Raw genomic sequence first — 16,143 nt, 5'->3', positions numbered from 1 at the left:
ATAGGTACCTAGTATGTTTGTATATTGTACATTATGGATACAGAAGCGTCTACACAGCAGTAGTGGCGGATCACAGTATTACAACCTTCTCCCATTGAAGTGAACGGGAGAAGAAGCTTGTAATACCCCAACCGATAAAATATTGATGGCATATCCTGAGAATAGACCATCAATTTTTAGGGACTGGACAACCCCTTTTAAGTTGTCATACATTGACTAGTGGTAGAATTTTAACGGTCATAAAAATATTACAACTTTTTTTTTTCATGGTTCTGAATTGGATCCTAAGCTGAGATTGTAAGGACCATGGTGAAATTCAATGGAATTCAGAATCAGAGTACAGAGCGCAGGATCTTAACATCTTCTAGGCTGGTGACTTTGTGTCTGGACTAGGAGAATCTCTTTCACCATTATTTTCCGTGTAAGGGGGTGACGTCGCCCTACAATGATTGTAAATTTTTATCCCCGGTATTGTCCATTGTGGGAGACCTATGTGTGCCGCCATGTAACATTATGTGCAAATCCCTAATATACACTCGCGAAAACATCTCCTGGTGTAAAACCTAAAGCCGAAATGTTACTGACCTCCTTCTTTTGAGCAGAGTTTGACCAGATTGTGCACGGTGTCCATCAGCTCCATCTGCTGCTTCTGTAACATGCTATTGTTAGTGGTGGCTTTACTGAGCTGCTTCTCCAGCTCTTGGATGATGTAGTTCTGTCTGGAAACCAGACCTTGTAATGTTTCCTTCTCTGTCTTCAGCGTATCCAGTTCAACTTTATGTCTGACTTCCATTTCCAAGATCTTGTTCTCCAACAAACTGTACAAAAGAATAACCAACATGTTATAATATATGGTAAGGAGGAGACATACATAGAGGTGTGTGATTGACGGAATGAGAAAAACTCTGATCCTAGATGTCAACCACTTAGGCGCCATGCTCAATATTGATTGTGGTGCTGACAATGGAAGACGGATCCCTGCCTCATGTCCCAACCTTATCTGGCATTCCAATCATGGGGGCTGATGTTTTATAATGGCAGTTCAGGGACTAAAAAAACAACAAAAAACCCGTTGGACCATCTAGTTATAATGCCCGTTAGGACAAACCTTACAGCTGAGAGCTCCTCGAATCATCCATTTTTGATAAGAAAAACTTGTCATTAATGCTTCTTTACCCAGGATTTCTTCCAGAGGAACGAAGTATGATAAGATTCCCTCTGAAATTTATACACTTTTATGGTGCTCATAACCCAAATCCGAACTCCTTGGTCCTCCGATGTGTAGAGTTAAAATCAAATAAGCTGTAAACTAATTAAGGTTGTTTCTTTTCAGGAGATCTTTCTATTAGCTAAACATTTTCAAAGGCTATTATGGCAAGGTTTTTGTTTTTTTAGACCCCTTTAGGCCAGGATCACACACAGCGTTTTGATGCAGTTTTTGGTCAATTTTTTTGAACCAAAGAAAGAAATGGATCCAAACGGAGGGAAGGGTATAAAGAAAATCTCACGCATCGTTTTTCTTTTGTCCGCTCCTATGTTTGGTTCAGAAAACTGATCCAAAAACTGCATAAAAAATGTGTGTGTGATCCTGGCCTTAAGGTAAATTAAAAGGGGTTGTTCAATCTGGGATGATCTTGTGTCTGTTAGGGGCACACAAGGTCAGGCTACCTCCAGAGATAAGTCAGGTTACCACTAATGAGGATAAGTCATCACTAAAGTATAAAAGATTACTATGCAGAAGACATTCCCCTGGATAAAATAGTCAATGACTGGTCTATGAAAAGCCAAAATAATAACATGATGTGGTATAATTTTTTGTACTTTAAACTGTTAATTGTGGATCACCCTGTAATATTATCAGTTGCTATTTTAGCACTTGTCCTTTCTTTAAGAAATTGCCTGTCTATATAAATTTTTTAGTATATTTTTTAGTATTCGTGTGACTTAAGAAGCTATTTTAAATGAAAAAATATAAAAAATAGTTTTACGATTTCCACCTATTGCTGGGCATTGTCCCATCTGGACAACCCCTTTTAATTTTCTCCACCCCTCCCCAATCAGCTGATCACAGGATTGGTCCGGCTCCCACGATCAGCTCTTATCACTGGGCGGTGCCTATCCCCTGAAATTATTGCGGATACAATTTTATGTTGTTCATTATAGATAGAGACTTTCCTTGCAGCGGATCTCTTCCCTAGCTAATAGTTTGGGTCTGATTTAGAAGACCCCATTTTATGCTCCATATAAGCTCAATTCAATAAATCTAATGTTGGTTCTTTTTGTAACTCATTAAACTGCGGCAAGTCGAGCATATTTGTTATCGGAATGTGTACGTCTTTTTATTTCTGACCTTGAATTTACTTCTTGAATTGGAAGCTCCTTTTCCTCTGTTCCTTGATGAGAACAAGTTAAATGTTTGTAGTTACCCTGGAGTCCTATTCGTTTTCTGGCGTGCTATTATCCACTATTATGTTTTCCAGAGTATGACAAACTGCAACACAATCCATATTACCTTTCATTTCTGAAGTTACTGGACGTGCCTTGTAAGATACAGGCTGTAGCTAAGCGCACTGACTGCTACTTCTATAAGGAGACTTGGAGCCAACTTCATTGACATCAGTCAGAAAACCGTCACGGCTCTCTGTGAAGCGATGATACTCTGGTACTCCTCTCCTTGCTTGCTCGCCCCCTTCTTCCTCCCTTATTACTCACATATCAAAACCAGCTGTTGTATTCCCAGTTCTGCAGGGTTTTAGTTATATACCTTTCAATCATTTTGCTAAAACACAATGCATTGCCTTTTTCCCATGCTGCAATATTGCTTTACAAGACTTTAATGTCCTACACCACCCCAACATCATCCACATCCCATACAGTACTATATAATGGAATTGCTGACAATTCGATCCAAGGTGGCGCTATGAGTAATAAGCACACTTAGCACATACTCCTTCCTCTCTCTACAGTCACTTTGACCTTTCTTAGGCTGGGTTCACACGTGGCGGAATTTCACTTAAATTCCGCTGCGGACACTCCGCAGCGTTAATCCGCAGCGGAGCCGTTTTTGCATTGACTTCCACTTCTATTTAGAAGTGTTCGTTTAGACGATGCGTAACATTCCGCTGCGGAGCATAGGCTGCGGAGCGGAATTTGGTGTCCGCAGCATGCTCTGTCTGTTGCGGAGCAGTGGCGGACTCATGGCGGAATTTCTCCATTGACTTCAATGGAGATTCTAAGTTCCGCAATGAAGTCCGCAGCTGTCATGCACATGTTATGTGTGCTGCGGATGTGTCTTGCTTTTTTGCCATGACATTTCTTCATTCTGGCTGGACCTATGTATTTCTAGGTCTACAGCCAGACTGAGGAAGTCAATGGGGCTCCCGTAATGACGGGAGCGTTGCTAGGAGACGTCTGTAAATAGTCACTGTCCAGGGTGCTGAAAGAGTTAAGCGATCGGCAGTAACTGTTTCTGCACCCGGGACAGTGACTACCGATCACAATATAGAGCAACCTGTCAAAAAAATATAAGTTCATACTTACCGAGAACTCCCTGCTTCTGTCTCCAGTCCGGCCTCCCAGGATGACGTTTCAGTCTAAGTGACGGCTGCAGCCAATCACAGGCCAAGCACAGGCTGCAGCGGTCACATGGACTGGCGCGTCATCCAGGGAGGTCGGGCTGGATGCCGAAAGAGGGACGCGTCACCAAGACAACGGCCGGTAAGTATGAAAATCGTTTACTTTCACTAGGGAAAGTGCTGTCCCTTCTCTCTATCCTGCACTGATAGGGATTAGGGAAGCACTTTTCCCGCAGTCCGCAGCAGCTAGTCCGCATCAATGTACTGCACATTTTGTGCAGATCCGCAGCAGAATCTGCAACGCAGATTCTGTGCGGCATTGATGCGGACAGTTGCGGAGGAAATCCGCCACGTGTGGTCATGCCCTTAAAGAAACACTCTTGCAAAACTATAAGACTGTGTTAGGCCTAATGCAGGGTCTGAGGGGGCGGTGCAGGAAACATGGTGTAACGCCCGTGGTCGCTGACCACGAACTCCTTCCATCCAGTCGACGCCCTTCTCTCCAGATATGTCTGCACATGTGGCCGTCCTGTTCCACAGTGACCACTAGGGTGTGGTCGCGAGCTCAGTCCAGCCTTGAGCCAGAGCACATGTGTGAGTTAAGTGCCAAATTAGCACATGTGCACCCTAAACTATAATAAGGGCCCAGCCCCTTCCTGCCTTGCCTGAGCCTTGTTGTCGTTACCCTAGTCTGCCTATGCAAATGGTCTCCTAGGTTCCTGCTACCTGTAACCTGTATCCGGTGCTATCCTGGTCAGGTGCCTTATTGAGTTGGAGCCGTGCTGCGCTGAGTACCACGCCTGGTGCCTGCCTGATGCCTAGTCCCAGCTGAGCCTGTCTTGCTATTGTCTGAGCTGCCACAGCTACACCTATATGAACTATAGACTGTGACCTGTGGCCTGTTGGCCAGCTGTCATACCATCAAGGTGGTACGGTCCAGTGGGTCCACTTACCCCTCACATGGATTAAAAAAACACACTAAAAAGTAGTGTTCCTTTAAGTTGGCCATTAATAAAGGGTTGTGTAATACACATACATATATATTTTGGTAAAATATATATATATATATATTAGGGTTATGTTCAGATTTTCTTTAGAGGCATAGTTTGGAGCCTACATCACAGATTCCATCAGATTTGACAGGACGAATAATTAGAAGTCAATGGCATCTGTCGGGTGCCAGTGGTGTCGGCAGTACAACGGGTCCATTAATGGAAACTACAATGCAGATGTGAAAAGATCCCAAGATTTTGTCCCTCGTGTGTCATTACAACTACTTGGTATGAGTCTTCTCTGTGTTCTATGACAAATACCCAAAGGGGGAATTTATTCACTTTTTTACGCCAGTTTTCTTTTTCTAGCACAGAAAAGCTGCAAATGGCACAAAAGTAGCCATTTGCAGTAAAAAATTAGACTTTTAGGTATTTTCCAACGTTAACAGCATGTTTTTAAAAACTGGGTGGAGCTTAGCAATAGGGGATAGGGCCACGCAGGGGGAATCCATCATAATTCACGCCAGAAACTAGCGGAAATTATGGCACAAAATTACGTCAGCTCATGGCAGGTGTAGATTTGACTTTCTGGCGCACTGATGGCCAGAGATACGCTCACACAGGGTGTATATGCAGCGAAAAAGCAAGCAGTGTATCCGACCTGTGCGCCGTAGGTAATTCCGGCCGAAAAACGCACCAAATTGTGGTGCAGTTTTTCGACCGGAATGTCCACTGTGGAAAATTTCACCTAAAAAAAAGATTTGTACTTACGTAGCCATGGCGACGCATCCCTCCGCCGTCCTGCAGCTTGTCCTCCTGGGATAACGTTTCATCCCATGTGATCGCTGCAGCCAATCACAGGCTGCATTGGTCACATGGGATGTAACGTCATCCGAGGAGGCCAGCCTTGACGAAGAAACACAGAATTCTGTATGAGATTTTTTTCTTCTGACTTGCGTTTTTTTGCGGCAGAATTGCTGCTTTTCCACCGCAAAAAAAAACACAACAACTGCTATGTGTTGCGGGTTTTACCTCCTCCATTGAATTCAATGGGGAAAACCCGCAACAAATAAGCAGCATTTACGCAAATACAATTGACATGCTCCGTATTAAAAAAACGCACCGCAGATCAATTTCTGAGCGTTTCTTTTCGCTTATCATTTACGCAGCATATGGATGAGATTTGTTCAAACATACTGTATTATGCTGCAGGTTTTCCGCAACAAAATCCATTGTGGAAAATCTGCAGTATTTATGCTACGTGTGAACTGACTCTAAGGGTATGTTCACACGCCCTATTTACGGACGTAATTCAGGCGTTTTTCGCCTGGAATTACGCCAGAAAATACGGCCCCAAACCGGCTGCAAACATCTGCCCATTCATTTCAATGGGTTTTACGATGTACTGTGCAGCCGGGCTTTTTTTTTACGCGCCGCTGTCAAAAGACAGCTTGTAAAAAGACGGCCGCGTCAAAGAAGTGCATGTCACTTCTTGGGATGTAATTGGAGCCATTTTTCATTGACTCCATAGAAAAACAGCTCCAATTACGTCTGTAATGGACGCCGCAAAAAAAGCGAGTACGAACAATTACGTCTTAAATTCAGGAGCTGTTTTCGCCTGAAACAGCTCCGTAATTTCAGACGTATTTTACGTTTGCGTGTGAACATACCCTAAGGCCGGATTTACACGAGCGTGTGCGTTTTGCGCGCGCAAAAAAACGCTGCGTTTTGCGTGCGCAAAAGGCAATTGACAGCTCCGTGTGTCATCCGTGTATGATGCGCGGCTGCGTGATTTTCGCGCAGCCGCCATCATAGAGATGAGGTAGTCGACGCCCGTCACTGTCCAAGGTGCTGAAAGAGCTAACTGATCGGCAGTAACTCTTTCAGCACCCTCATCAGTGAATGCCGATCACAATATACACCAACCTGTGAATAAAAAAAGACGTTCAAACTTACCATGAACTGCCTGCTTCCTCCAGTCCGGTCTCCCGGCCGTTGCCTTGGTGACGCGTCCCTCTCTTGTCATCCGGCCCCACCTCCCAGGATGACGCGGCAGGCCATGAGACCGCTGCAGCCTGTGATTGGCTGCAGCCTGTGCTTGGCCTGTGATTGGCTGCAGCTGTCACTTGGCCTGAATTGTCATCCCGGGAGGTCGGACTGGAGGAAGGAGCCGGGACTTATCGGTAAGTCCGAACTTCTGTTTTTTTTTACACGTATATGTATATTGTGATCGAAAGTCACTGTCCATGGTGCTGAAACAGTTTAAGTCTTTGAGCACCGTGGGCAGTGACTGTCTCCTGACGTCGCGTACCCGAACATTTTTTGCCGGGTTCGGTCAAAACGAGTTCGGCCGAACCCGGTGAAGTTCGGTGCGCTCATCTCTAATTTGACACTCCGTTTGGATGTTTGTAACCAGAAAAGCACGCGGTGCTTTTCTGTTTACATTCATCCTTTTGACAGCTCTTGCGTGATTTTCGCGCATGCAACGCAGGACCGTCCGTGTGGCATGCGTTGTTTTCACGCACCCATTGAAGTCAATGGGTGCGTGTTGCGTGAAAAACGCAAGAATATAGAATGTCGTGAGTTTTACGCAACGCACTCACGCAGCGCAAAAATCACGCATCGTCTAAACAGCCCCATAGACTATTATAGGTGCGTACGACACGCGTGAAAAGCACGCGCGTCGCACGCGCGTATAATACGCTCGTGTAAATGAGGCCTAAGTCTGATGTATGAAAGGCCAGTCTTAAAAAATTGCGTAGTAATTAACCTGGGATATATAACCAGCTGGTTCCCGTTATTAATAAATTACCCCCAAAGACTATGTTACCATTGGTGGGATGTGACTGTTATTGTAAGCGTGCTGATTCCTGCACACAACTCTTAGCATAAAAGCCTAGAGATGACATATTTTATGGGTTAATGTATATGGGTATGATGTATAATCCTCTGGTGGACTATCCATTTGCTATGAGTCAACTTCCAGACATCCAAAACAATTTCCTAGCAGGAAAAAACGACCACACTGGACACCTATACCTCGTACCATAAATAAGTTTTATTATTCGTAAGCAAAGACATGCATTTCATTCTTCTTTTACAATCCCAGCAGGGGCATCACTTGCGTAAAGAAAACTATATCCATACATTTATATCCATACATAACAAATTCCAGGTGTATGGGGCATCAGGCACCTGCTCAGCAGAATAGTCCCATAACATTAGTGACTATAAATCCTCAGTCATATAGTACAATTCTACGATACGACCCCTGTGGTGAGGACTTCCTATCTACTCTGCAGAAAACCATGACTAAGAAATTTCTTCCATAACACTAAGAACACATGGTTATTCTGTAAAATGGAATACAATATGGAAACATGCCTAAATCAAATGCTTTTATGAGAGTGATGTGGCTTTTTATGGGACTGTCATTAATGAGTAAGACTGACTACCCCCGACCTGTACATGAAAATCCCTTATAATGGCTGTCAGGGTACTGGGTTATTCTGAAGTCTGAAATATCCTTTAACTCTTTTATGTCTGTTTAACGTCAACTGAAGACAGATTATAGAAGAATTTACATCAATTGCATAATTCGTTCCATGTACACATTTTGAGGGTGGCCCATAATGAAAGTAGGACTCCCGTGATGGTATTTCTTTTTGCACTAGCACCATTCCTAGCACCAAGATATACAGCACTGAGCATTGCACTAAGTCTGGCACAACTCTCACAGCACTCCATGTCCAAGGAAGAAGAATTTAGGATAGCCCCATATTTGGAAACAGAGTTGGAGGGAGAGTTAGCTCCGGTCTACCTCTGTCTCCCAATAGTAACTTATTAAGAAAACCCCAAAGCTAAATTTAAATGGGGTCTCCCTACTGGTGCAGGTTCATGACCAATCCCTTCCACCCAAGATTAAGAGTACTGCATAACTCCCGGGGGTGCCAACCGACCATTCCTATGGAAACGGCATATGCCAACCTCTATGGTAGGAACGAAGGATATTGTCCAATTTTTTACAATTAATTTAAACTAGTGATATGCTCTAGGAAAGAATGTTTACGGCTTTTAGTGCTAGATGCTTTCCAGAATTATTAAAGTCAGTAAATGTCCCTACATTAAAGCAAGTCACTGGTTGGAAGAGGAGGTTCTGAAAATTGGTTGGCAGGTGCTTATGATTTTGGATCCCAAATATTGACAAGTAGATTAGACTGGCTAAGTATATCTGTCCAATGCTGCCCGAAGATAAATGGTGGCAGAGGTGTTTGGCCCCTACTCTTCTAACCGTTTTATTTTTTTGTTGAATCAACATAAATCTTATTTGGGGACATGGACATCTTAGGCTATGTACACACTTGCGATGGGGCTTTCAGTCGGGATTCCATCAATTTTGTAGACAATTCGTGATGTCAAAATGATGGAAAATATATAAGTCAATGGGGTCCATTGGTCGCATTTGGCCATGATGGATGCCAGTGTGAACAGGTCCTTTATTGCAGTCCAGAAAGTCTTTTTGCCAAGCTTTTCTTTATCAGTTCTGTATCTAAATACCATGGCATAGTGATTTGTTAGTGCTACCCCCACCCCCTACGGATATTAGGGTAAATCAATTATTTTTATACATTCAGATTTATACAAAGAACCTGCAGGGCTTGTATTGAGATGTATGTTTTTTAAATGTTGATGTTACCCATAAAGATGAGCTGTTGAGCTCCTAGTAAGATTTATTTTTCTTTTTTATAGTTTTGATTTCCATGAAGAATTCTATTTTCTGCTGGTCATATTGATTTAGAGTGTGTTCTTCAGAAGCATTGTTTCCTATAAACATATGGGTTAACACCTGACTACGACATTCGACATTCTTGTATAACTTGAATTTTGCTAGCTAGAAAATTTATGAAAGCTTCGGCTGTCTCAGTGGTTACTTAGTGTTTGCTTTATTAATCTGTGTAAGAGGAAACAGATACGGAGAACACACAAGTTGTTAGATGTCCCAAGCACTCTAAAAATGGAATGTGGGTTGTCTGGGTACCATTTAGCTTTAGAGCATTAGTTTTCACGCCTGAATTATCTATAGACTTAGAAGAATTTTAAGAGATATTTTCACTCAAAACCAAAGAAGTGGTTGTGGCTAAAGTTAGGCGAGTAAAGTAAAATATCAAAATATGAATCACTCTTTCCCAATTCATTCTTAGGCCCTGTTCACACTGAGTATTTTGCAGACAGAAAAAAAATTGTCTCAAAATTCCTTCAGGAATTTTGAGCCAGATTTTGACCTTCCTGCTCTTTCTAGCCGCGGTTTCCGCGGTGGTTTTCGTTGTGTTTTTCGCCCGTGGCCATTGAGTGCCGCGAGCAAAAAACGCAGCGAAAAATTGGAGGTCAGAGGCAAAACCGTGACAAAAAAGGACATGCCAGTTTTTTTTACCTGCGAGCGGATAAAAGCTGAAAAAAAAGCTGAAATCAATGGGAGGCAGTTTCTAGCTTTTCTGGCACTGATGCCAACATCGTTTTCGCGTCAAAATCTGTGCCAAAAAAACTCTGTGTGAACAGGGCCTTATATCGAATCCAATTGATGTCTTAGGGGTGAGTAAAATTTGGGTGGCCTCACCCCTGTCTCTTATAACATCCCTTGACCTTGTGCTGGGCGTCTTTTGGTGCCCAGTTGCAGAATTTTTATATCCAGTATCCCTGTTTTGTGATATTTTATTATATATAAAAAAAAAGAGAGTTGGCAAGTTTGTTGTTTTCTTTGATTCTTTGATGTGCTGGCAGTGGTTAAGTGTTGGTATTTTTGAGTACATACTGCCAGGCATTGACATGCCGTTAGAAAACTGATTGATGGGCATATGATGCAAGTAGTGTTAGTTTTTTTTTTACTTTTTTTTTTGTACTAGTTTAAATAAAAACATTGTTTTCTATTTAAAGGGGTTTTCCCATGTCAGACATTAATTGCACATACATAGAATATGTCAAATGTCTGATAAGTGGTATTCCCACTTATTTTATGCAGCATGGTGTCCTTGAAATTGACACACTCAGCCCTGCTACAACTATTTGTCGATTAAATTAAAAATGAAAAAAAATTAGTTCAGTTAAATTTTAGAAAAATCTTATTCAAATGTCAGTAAACAGAAAACTTGGTGGTTTAAAGAGTAACTGCACTTTCAGAAAACATTAAATATTTTATAGTGACATATCAAACGCTTTGATCGGTGGGGATCCAGGTGCTGAGCGCCTTACACCTTTTGCCATGATCGGCGCTCTTTGTTAAACTGTAGAACGGCACATAGACGGACATTGTCTTTGGGTTGACGAGGAACACCGATTACGGACAAAAGTGCAAGGTGCTCAACTGAGCGCTTTTCCTCTAAAGTAATGTAAAAAATAATAAAATTAACTAAATTGGTATCGCCGTATCTCTACAAGTCTGAACTATTACAAGATAGCATTATTTAACTCGCATGGTGAACACCATAAAAACTGCAATTGAAAACACCAGAACTGCTGTTTTTTTGGTGACCTTAGCGCCAAAAAAAAAAAGTTATAAAAAGTAATCAAAAAATTGTATCATTAAAATCTACATCTCGTCCTACAAACAATAGGTCCTCACACTGCTAAAACGACAGAAAAATAAGAATGTATGGCTCTCAGAATATGGTGAAACAAAACTAATTTCTTTTTAACAAATAGTTTTATCTTTGTAAAAGTAGTGAAACATTAAAAAAAACCTATATAAATGTGGTATCACCGTAATCGTGTTGACTCGCAGAATAAAGTTAAGTTGTTGCTTGTAAGACGTAAAAACAACCTAAAAAAAAACAATGGAGGAATCACAGTTTTTTTAGATCCCCCCCCACGGATGAAGAATTTTTTTCAGTTTCCCAGTACATTATAGGGTATTTGAAATGGTGCAAATAGGAACTACAACTCCGCCTGCAAACATTAATCCTTCACATCACTCCATTGATGGAAAAATAAAAAAGTTATGGCTCTTGGAAGGCGAGGAGTGAAAATCAAAAGGGCGAAAAAAAAAAAAATGACTGCGGCGCCAAGGGGTTAAGAATGGATAGAGATTCCGTACATAAAAAAAAAAAAATATTCTATATACACAATGTAAATTATATTAGCTCAACTCTAGTTTTGATACAAAATATTGTATGTTCATCCATTTCCAAAGCTAATGGTTTGAGGATCGTGGACTATCGTTTCATTTGCCAAAAAATATAGTGGACATTAGTTATAACACAATCGTTTTTCATAAGCAAAAATCTATCAGTCCTCGATTATGTACAAATGGCCAACATTTATCTGGGTGCCTTCGGGTGATTTGGATAGAGATGAAAGCTGTTTTTGAAGTCATCATTGATATCAGGAATAATTGTAGTTCATGGACTAAGAATCATATTTTTATTGGCCTTGAATGGTCAAACTCCCTGAAAGTTCCAGATCCCAATGTTATTCTTCCATAGAAACCGACAGTTTATAGATTTGATAATAAAAAGTCAGGGAAGCATTTGAAACATATGAGGAATTTAATATCATTTAGAAAAACATTATTATGAAATTCAATTGATAGACATCTAGATTCTAATCAGATGTATGACATCATATTGCGTTGAGTACTGACACTAAGGTAGGAATGTATTCTACTTGTCACTATTAATATAGCAAGAATAGTGTATTTAAATATATTTTTTTTTAAAGGAGACCATCATCAGAAATTGGTAGATTTATAAGGAGTTTGCTCTTTTCCAGAAACAGCACCTCTCTTGTCCATGGGTGGGTATTGCAGCTCATTGCAGTCAATGGGGTTGGGCTTCAATACCATACACAACCCATAGACAGGAGTAGTGCAGTTTCTTGAAAAAAAAAAACATTCCTTTTCTTCTAATTCCCTTTTAGGGTTAAAAAAAAATTCCTGAAACTGAAAATCCCGTCCTTATATCTGAATGGGGTTGTTTCTGCATGTGCATGAAATTTCTGCAACAAATATGGTACATGTGAATTTACACTTATGTCATATTTCAAACTTTTTTGACTGTTTTTCCTTTGTTATGTCTTTTCGTGTAAAATTAATTTGTGAATATTTTAGTTTTCTGTTTCAATAACTTTTATTAAAGTTTTCAATAGTACAACAGCATGAAGTACTGTAATAAAAATGACCACAAGGATTCTGGAAACTTGGTGGATGAGGAGGTGCAAATAAGAACACAAGCCAAAACCACCATGGGCCTCGTGCATAAGAACTGTTTTTTACAAAAAACGTGTCAGTGCTGCTGCCTACAACAACCAATCAAATCACTTTTTCTCATCTAGATATCTGACTTTTTATGCATGATGTCCTGTGTCTTAAAGTGTAAGTAAACTTTTTAAAACTTTTTAAATGTCATAGTGACAGGTCAGAAGTTTTGGGTACCTAAGCACTGAGACCTCCACCGATGGCTGAAACAAAGCGACAGAAGTGCTTGGGGGAGTGCTGTGTGTCTGATCGGCTTTCCTCGGAGCTGTGTACAGGCTCAATAGAAAGGCTATGAGCCCATACACTACATGCTCGGCTTTCCGAGGAAAGCCTATCAGAAATGAAGTGGCACAGCGCTCACCCGAGCACTTCTTTTTAGTGATCGGTGGGCGTCTCAGTGCTCAGATGCCCACCGATCAAAACTTCAGACATGTCACTATGACCTATCAAGAGTTTTTTTAAAAGTTTAGTTACCCTGTAAGCAAATAATGTTAAATAATATATTATATGAACATATTAATAATTAGGAAGAATCCTCTGTAGTAGACAATAGGATTGCAATTAGGAGAAAGGTGGAAATGAAACAAACAGAAATAAAACCTGATCCCGTCTGGGCTAGGCCTGTCTTTATGATCTTGAATCAGTGCATGAGTAATGACATCAGTCAATCCACCCCTGAGCACTTTACTCAACCCTTGACCCCTTTGTTGGGGACTGCTCATCTGACCGGTCTATGTCAATATAGGGGGATGTATCCTCTGTGATACCGCTAGACCATATACTGCCCATTACTTAGGTGTTCTCGTCCATTTCACGTCTTTACTATATCATTTTCATTCTGTGAGAAATTGCATGTGGAAGACAGATGTGATATAAATTGCAGTAAACAATTTTCTTTTATAACACTTAGGGGGAATTTATTGACTGGTGTTTCATACACCTATATTTCTTAAAGGGGTTTGCCCATTTGGGACATTTATGGCATATCCACAGGATATGTCATAAATGTCAGATAGATGCGGGTCCCATCTCTAGGACCTGTACCTATCCCTGGAACGGGACCCCCTAAACCCTGTTCTACCTTTTTCGGCTCCCGCCGCCTCCCGGCCACTTCCTGATTAGACGGTCGGGAGTTACAAAAATGGCGTAGCTCACTGAGCTACACTGTTTCGTAACTCCAGTGGAAGTGAATGACATTTACGGAAGCAGCAGGAGCCGACAAAGGTAGAACAGGGTTTAGGGGGTCCCGTTCTAGGGATAGGTGCGGGTCCCAGAGGTGGGACCCATATCTATCTCACATTTATGACATATCCTGTGGATATGCCATAAATGTCCCTGATGGGCAAACCCCTTTAAGAAATATAGGTGTATGAAACACCAGTCTTAATAAATTCCCCTTAAGTATTAAAAAATAAAATTGTTTTCTGCAATTTATATCACATCTGTTTTCCACATGCAATTTCACACAGAATGAAAATTATATAGAGAAGACGTGAAACGGACAAGAACACCTAAGTAATGGACGGTATATCCTGTGGGTATGCTATAAAAAATCCCTGATGGACAAACCTCTTTAAAATAAATTATTATGGTGTGAAATCTACCAAATTTATTAAAAAATGGACACCACTTAATACATTTGGCGCACATTTAGCTAGTCCTGCGCCAGAACCTCAAATCTATATCTTCTATGTGCAGGCATAGATTTGCGCTTTAATTGACATAAATTTCTACCATATATTATAGTTCATGTGTCTGACTGACAGTGGCCCGTCCACTTCCGTCTAAATTTTGAAAGTGGCAAGAGGAGTGAAAAATCACAGATTTTTGTAAATTCCCAGCATAGAGTATACATCAGTGACATCAGTCCCGGAGTGACACATTTCACAAGCCGATTGTGTTGTGGTCACTTACAGCAAGTGACAAGACACAAGCCGCGTGATAGGAAAAATGACTGACAGGTTCAGCAAGAGTGGTTTTCCCGCTTTGATCCTTCTCTCTCGGCCTGGGTACACATCCCTGGGACAAAGCACCTAGTGTGAGCAGCTGTCAATCTTTTGTCTGCACGGCTTTTGTCTGGTTGCAGGGCTGACGTGCTCATTCAGCCCTTTTCTGGATTACTTATAGGCAGTATGGAAATACGCAGGAAATCTATTGTTTTATCACAGATAGAAAGATTCATTCTAATACTGCTAAACATGAACAAACAACATATTGTAATGTAGAGAAAATGGAAAAACTTTCGCCTTTAAAGTTAATCTCAAATTTTTATTACTATGCCATTTTTAGGTCCAATATTTAGTGCTTATTAATTTATCAATTTATTTTTTATAACAGTTGGTGTTTGTTTTTCCAATGCAGAGCTCCAAATCCCCTGCATAGTTATAGAGTTAAATGATACAATTCTGTCTGTCTGCAGGTACCACTAGAGGGAGCTCAGGAGCTAACTGTATGCTGATATATTATTGAGATCAATGTACAAACATTATGCAGTAAGCTCCTCAGCTCCCGCTAGTGGCGATTACAGGCTGCCAGATTTTTATTTTCTTAAATGCTAAACCCCACCCAAAAAAAAATGAAACGGTATTTAACCCCTTAGTGACCACTAATACGCCTTTTCACGTGATTCACTACTGGGCTTTAGGCTAGGCTGACGCCTTTTCACGTCAGCCTAGTCTAAGTCCTGCACGGGTCTCCCGTGCAGGCAGGAGCCGGGGCTCTGCTGTCTGATGACAGCTGAGCTCCTGCTCCAACGCCGTTTAACCCGTTAAATGCTGCCGTCAATAGCGACCGCGGCATTTAACTTTGTTTACAGAGGGAGTGCGCTCCCTCTGTCACCCATCGGCAGCCCGCGAATGCAATCGCGGGTCTCCGATGGGGTGTCATGGCAGCCGGGGGCCTGATAAAAGCCCCCAGGTCTGCCCTGGACATATTCCTGTTAGGACGCGCCGGAGGCACGTCCTAACAGATTGCCTGTCAGATTTACACTGACAGGCAATAATGCTCTGGTATACGAAGTATACCAGAGCATTATAGCAGCGATCGGAACATCGCACAGTAAAGTTCCCTAGTGGGACTAATAAAATCAGTCATCAAAGTGAAATAAAGATTATTAATAAAAAGTACAGTAAAAAAATAAATAAAACCATTTTTTTCCATAAAAAGTGGTTTTATTTAGTAAAAGTGTAAAAAAAAAAAAAAGTACACGTGTGGTATCGCCGCGACCGTAATGACTCCATTAATAAAGTTAATATGTAATTTAAACCGCAAAGTGAACACCGTAAAAAAAAACGCCAAAAACTATGGCGAAATTGTAATTTTTTTCCATTGC

The 16,143-nt window shown here is 41.3% G+C and overlaps 1 protein-coding gene across 1 annotated transcript in view; it reads right to left on the bottom strand.

Annotated features, from left to right (window-relative positions):
* ANGPT1 (angiopoietin 1) overlaps window positions 1-16,143 on the bottom strand; it is a 284,383-nt gene that overhangs the window by 105,306 nt on the left and 162,934 nt on the right. The window contains exon 4 of the mRNA XM_075827991.1: window positions 586-818. Coding sequence (XP_075684106.1) covers window positions 586-818 — 233 coding nt within the window. The remainder of the gene's footprint in view (window positions 1-585; window positions 819-16,143) is intronic.

Source organism: Rhinoderma darwinii, chromosome 5, assembly GCF_050947455.1.
Source record: "Rhinoderma darwinii isolate aRhiDar2 chromosome 5, aRhiDar2.hap1, whole genome shotgun sequence".
Taxonomy (NCBI): domain Eukaryota; kingdom Metazoa; phylum Chordata; class Amphibia; order Anura; family Rhinodermatidae; genus Rhinoderma; species Rhinoderma darwinii.
The sequence above is the reverse complement of the archived record's forward strand: the minus strand, read 5'-3'. Positions and strand labels throughout refer to the sequence as shown.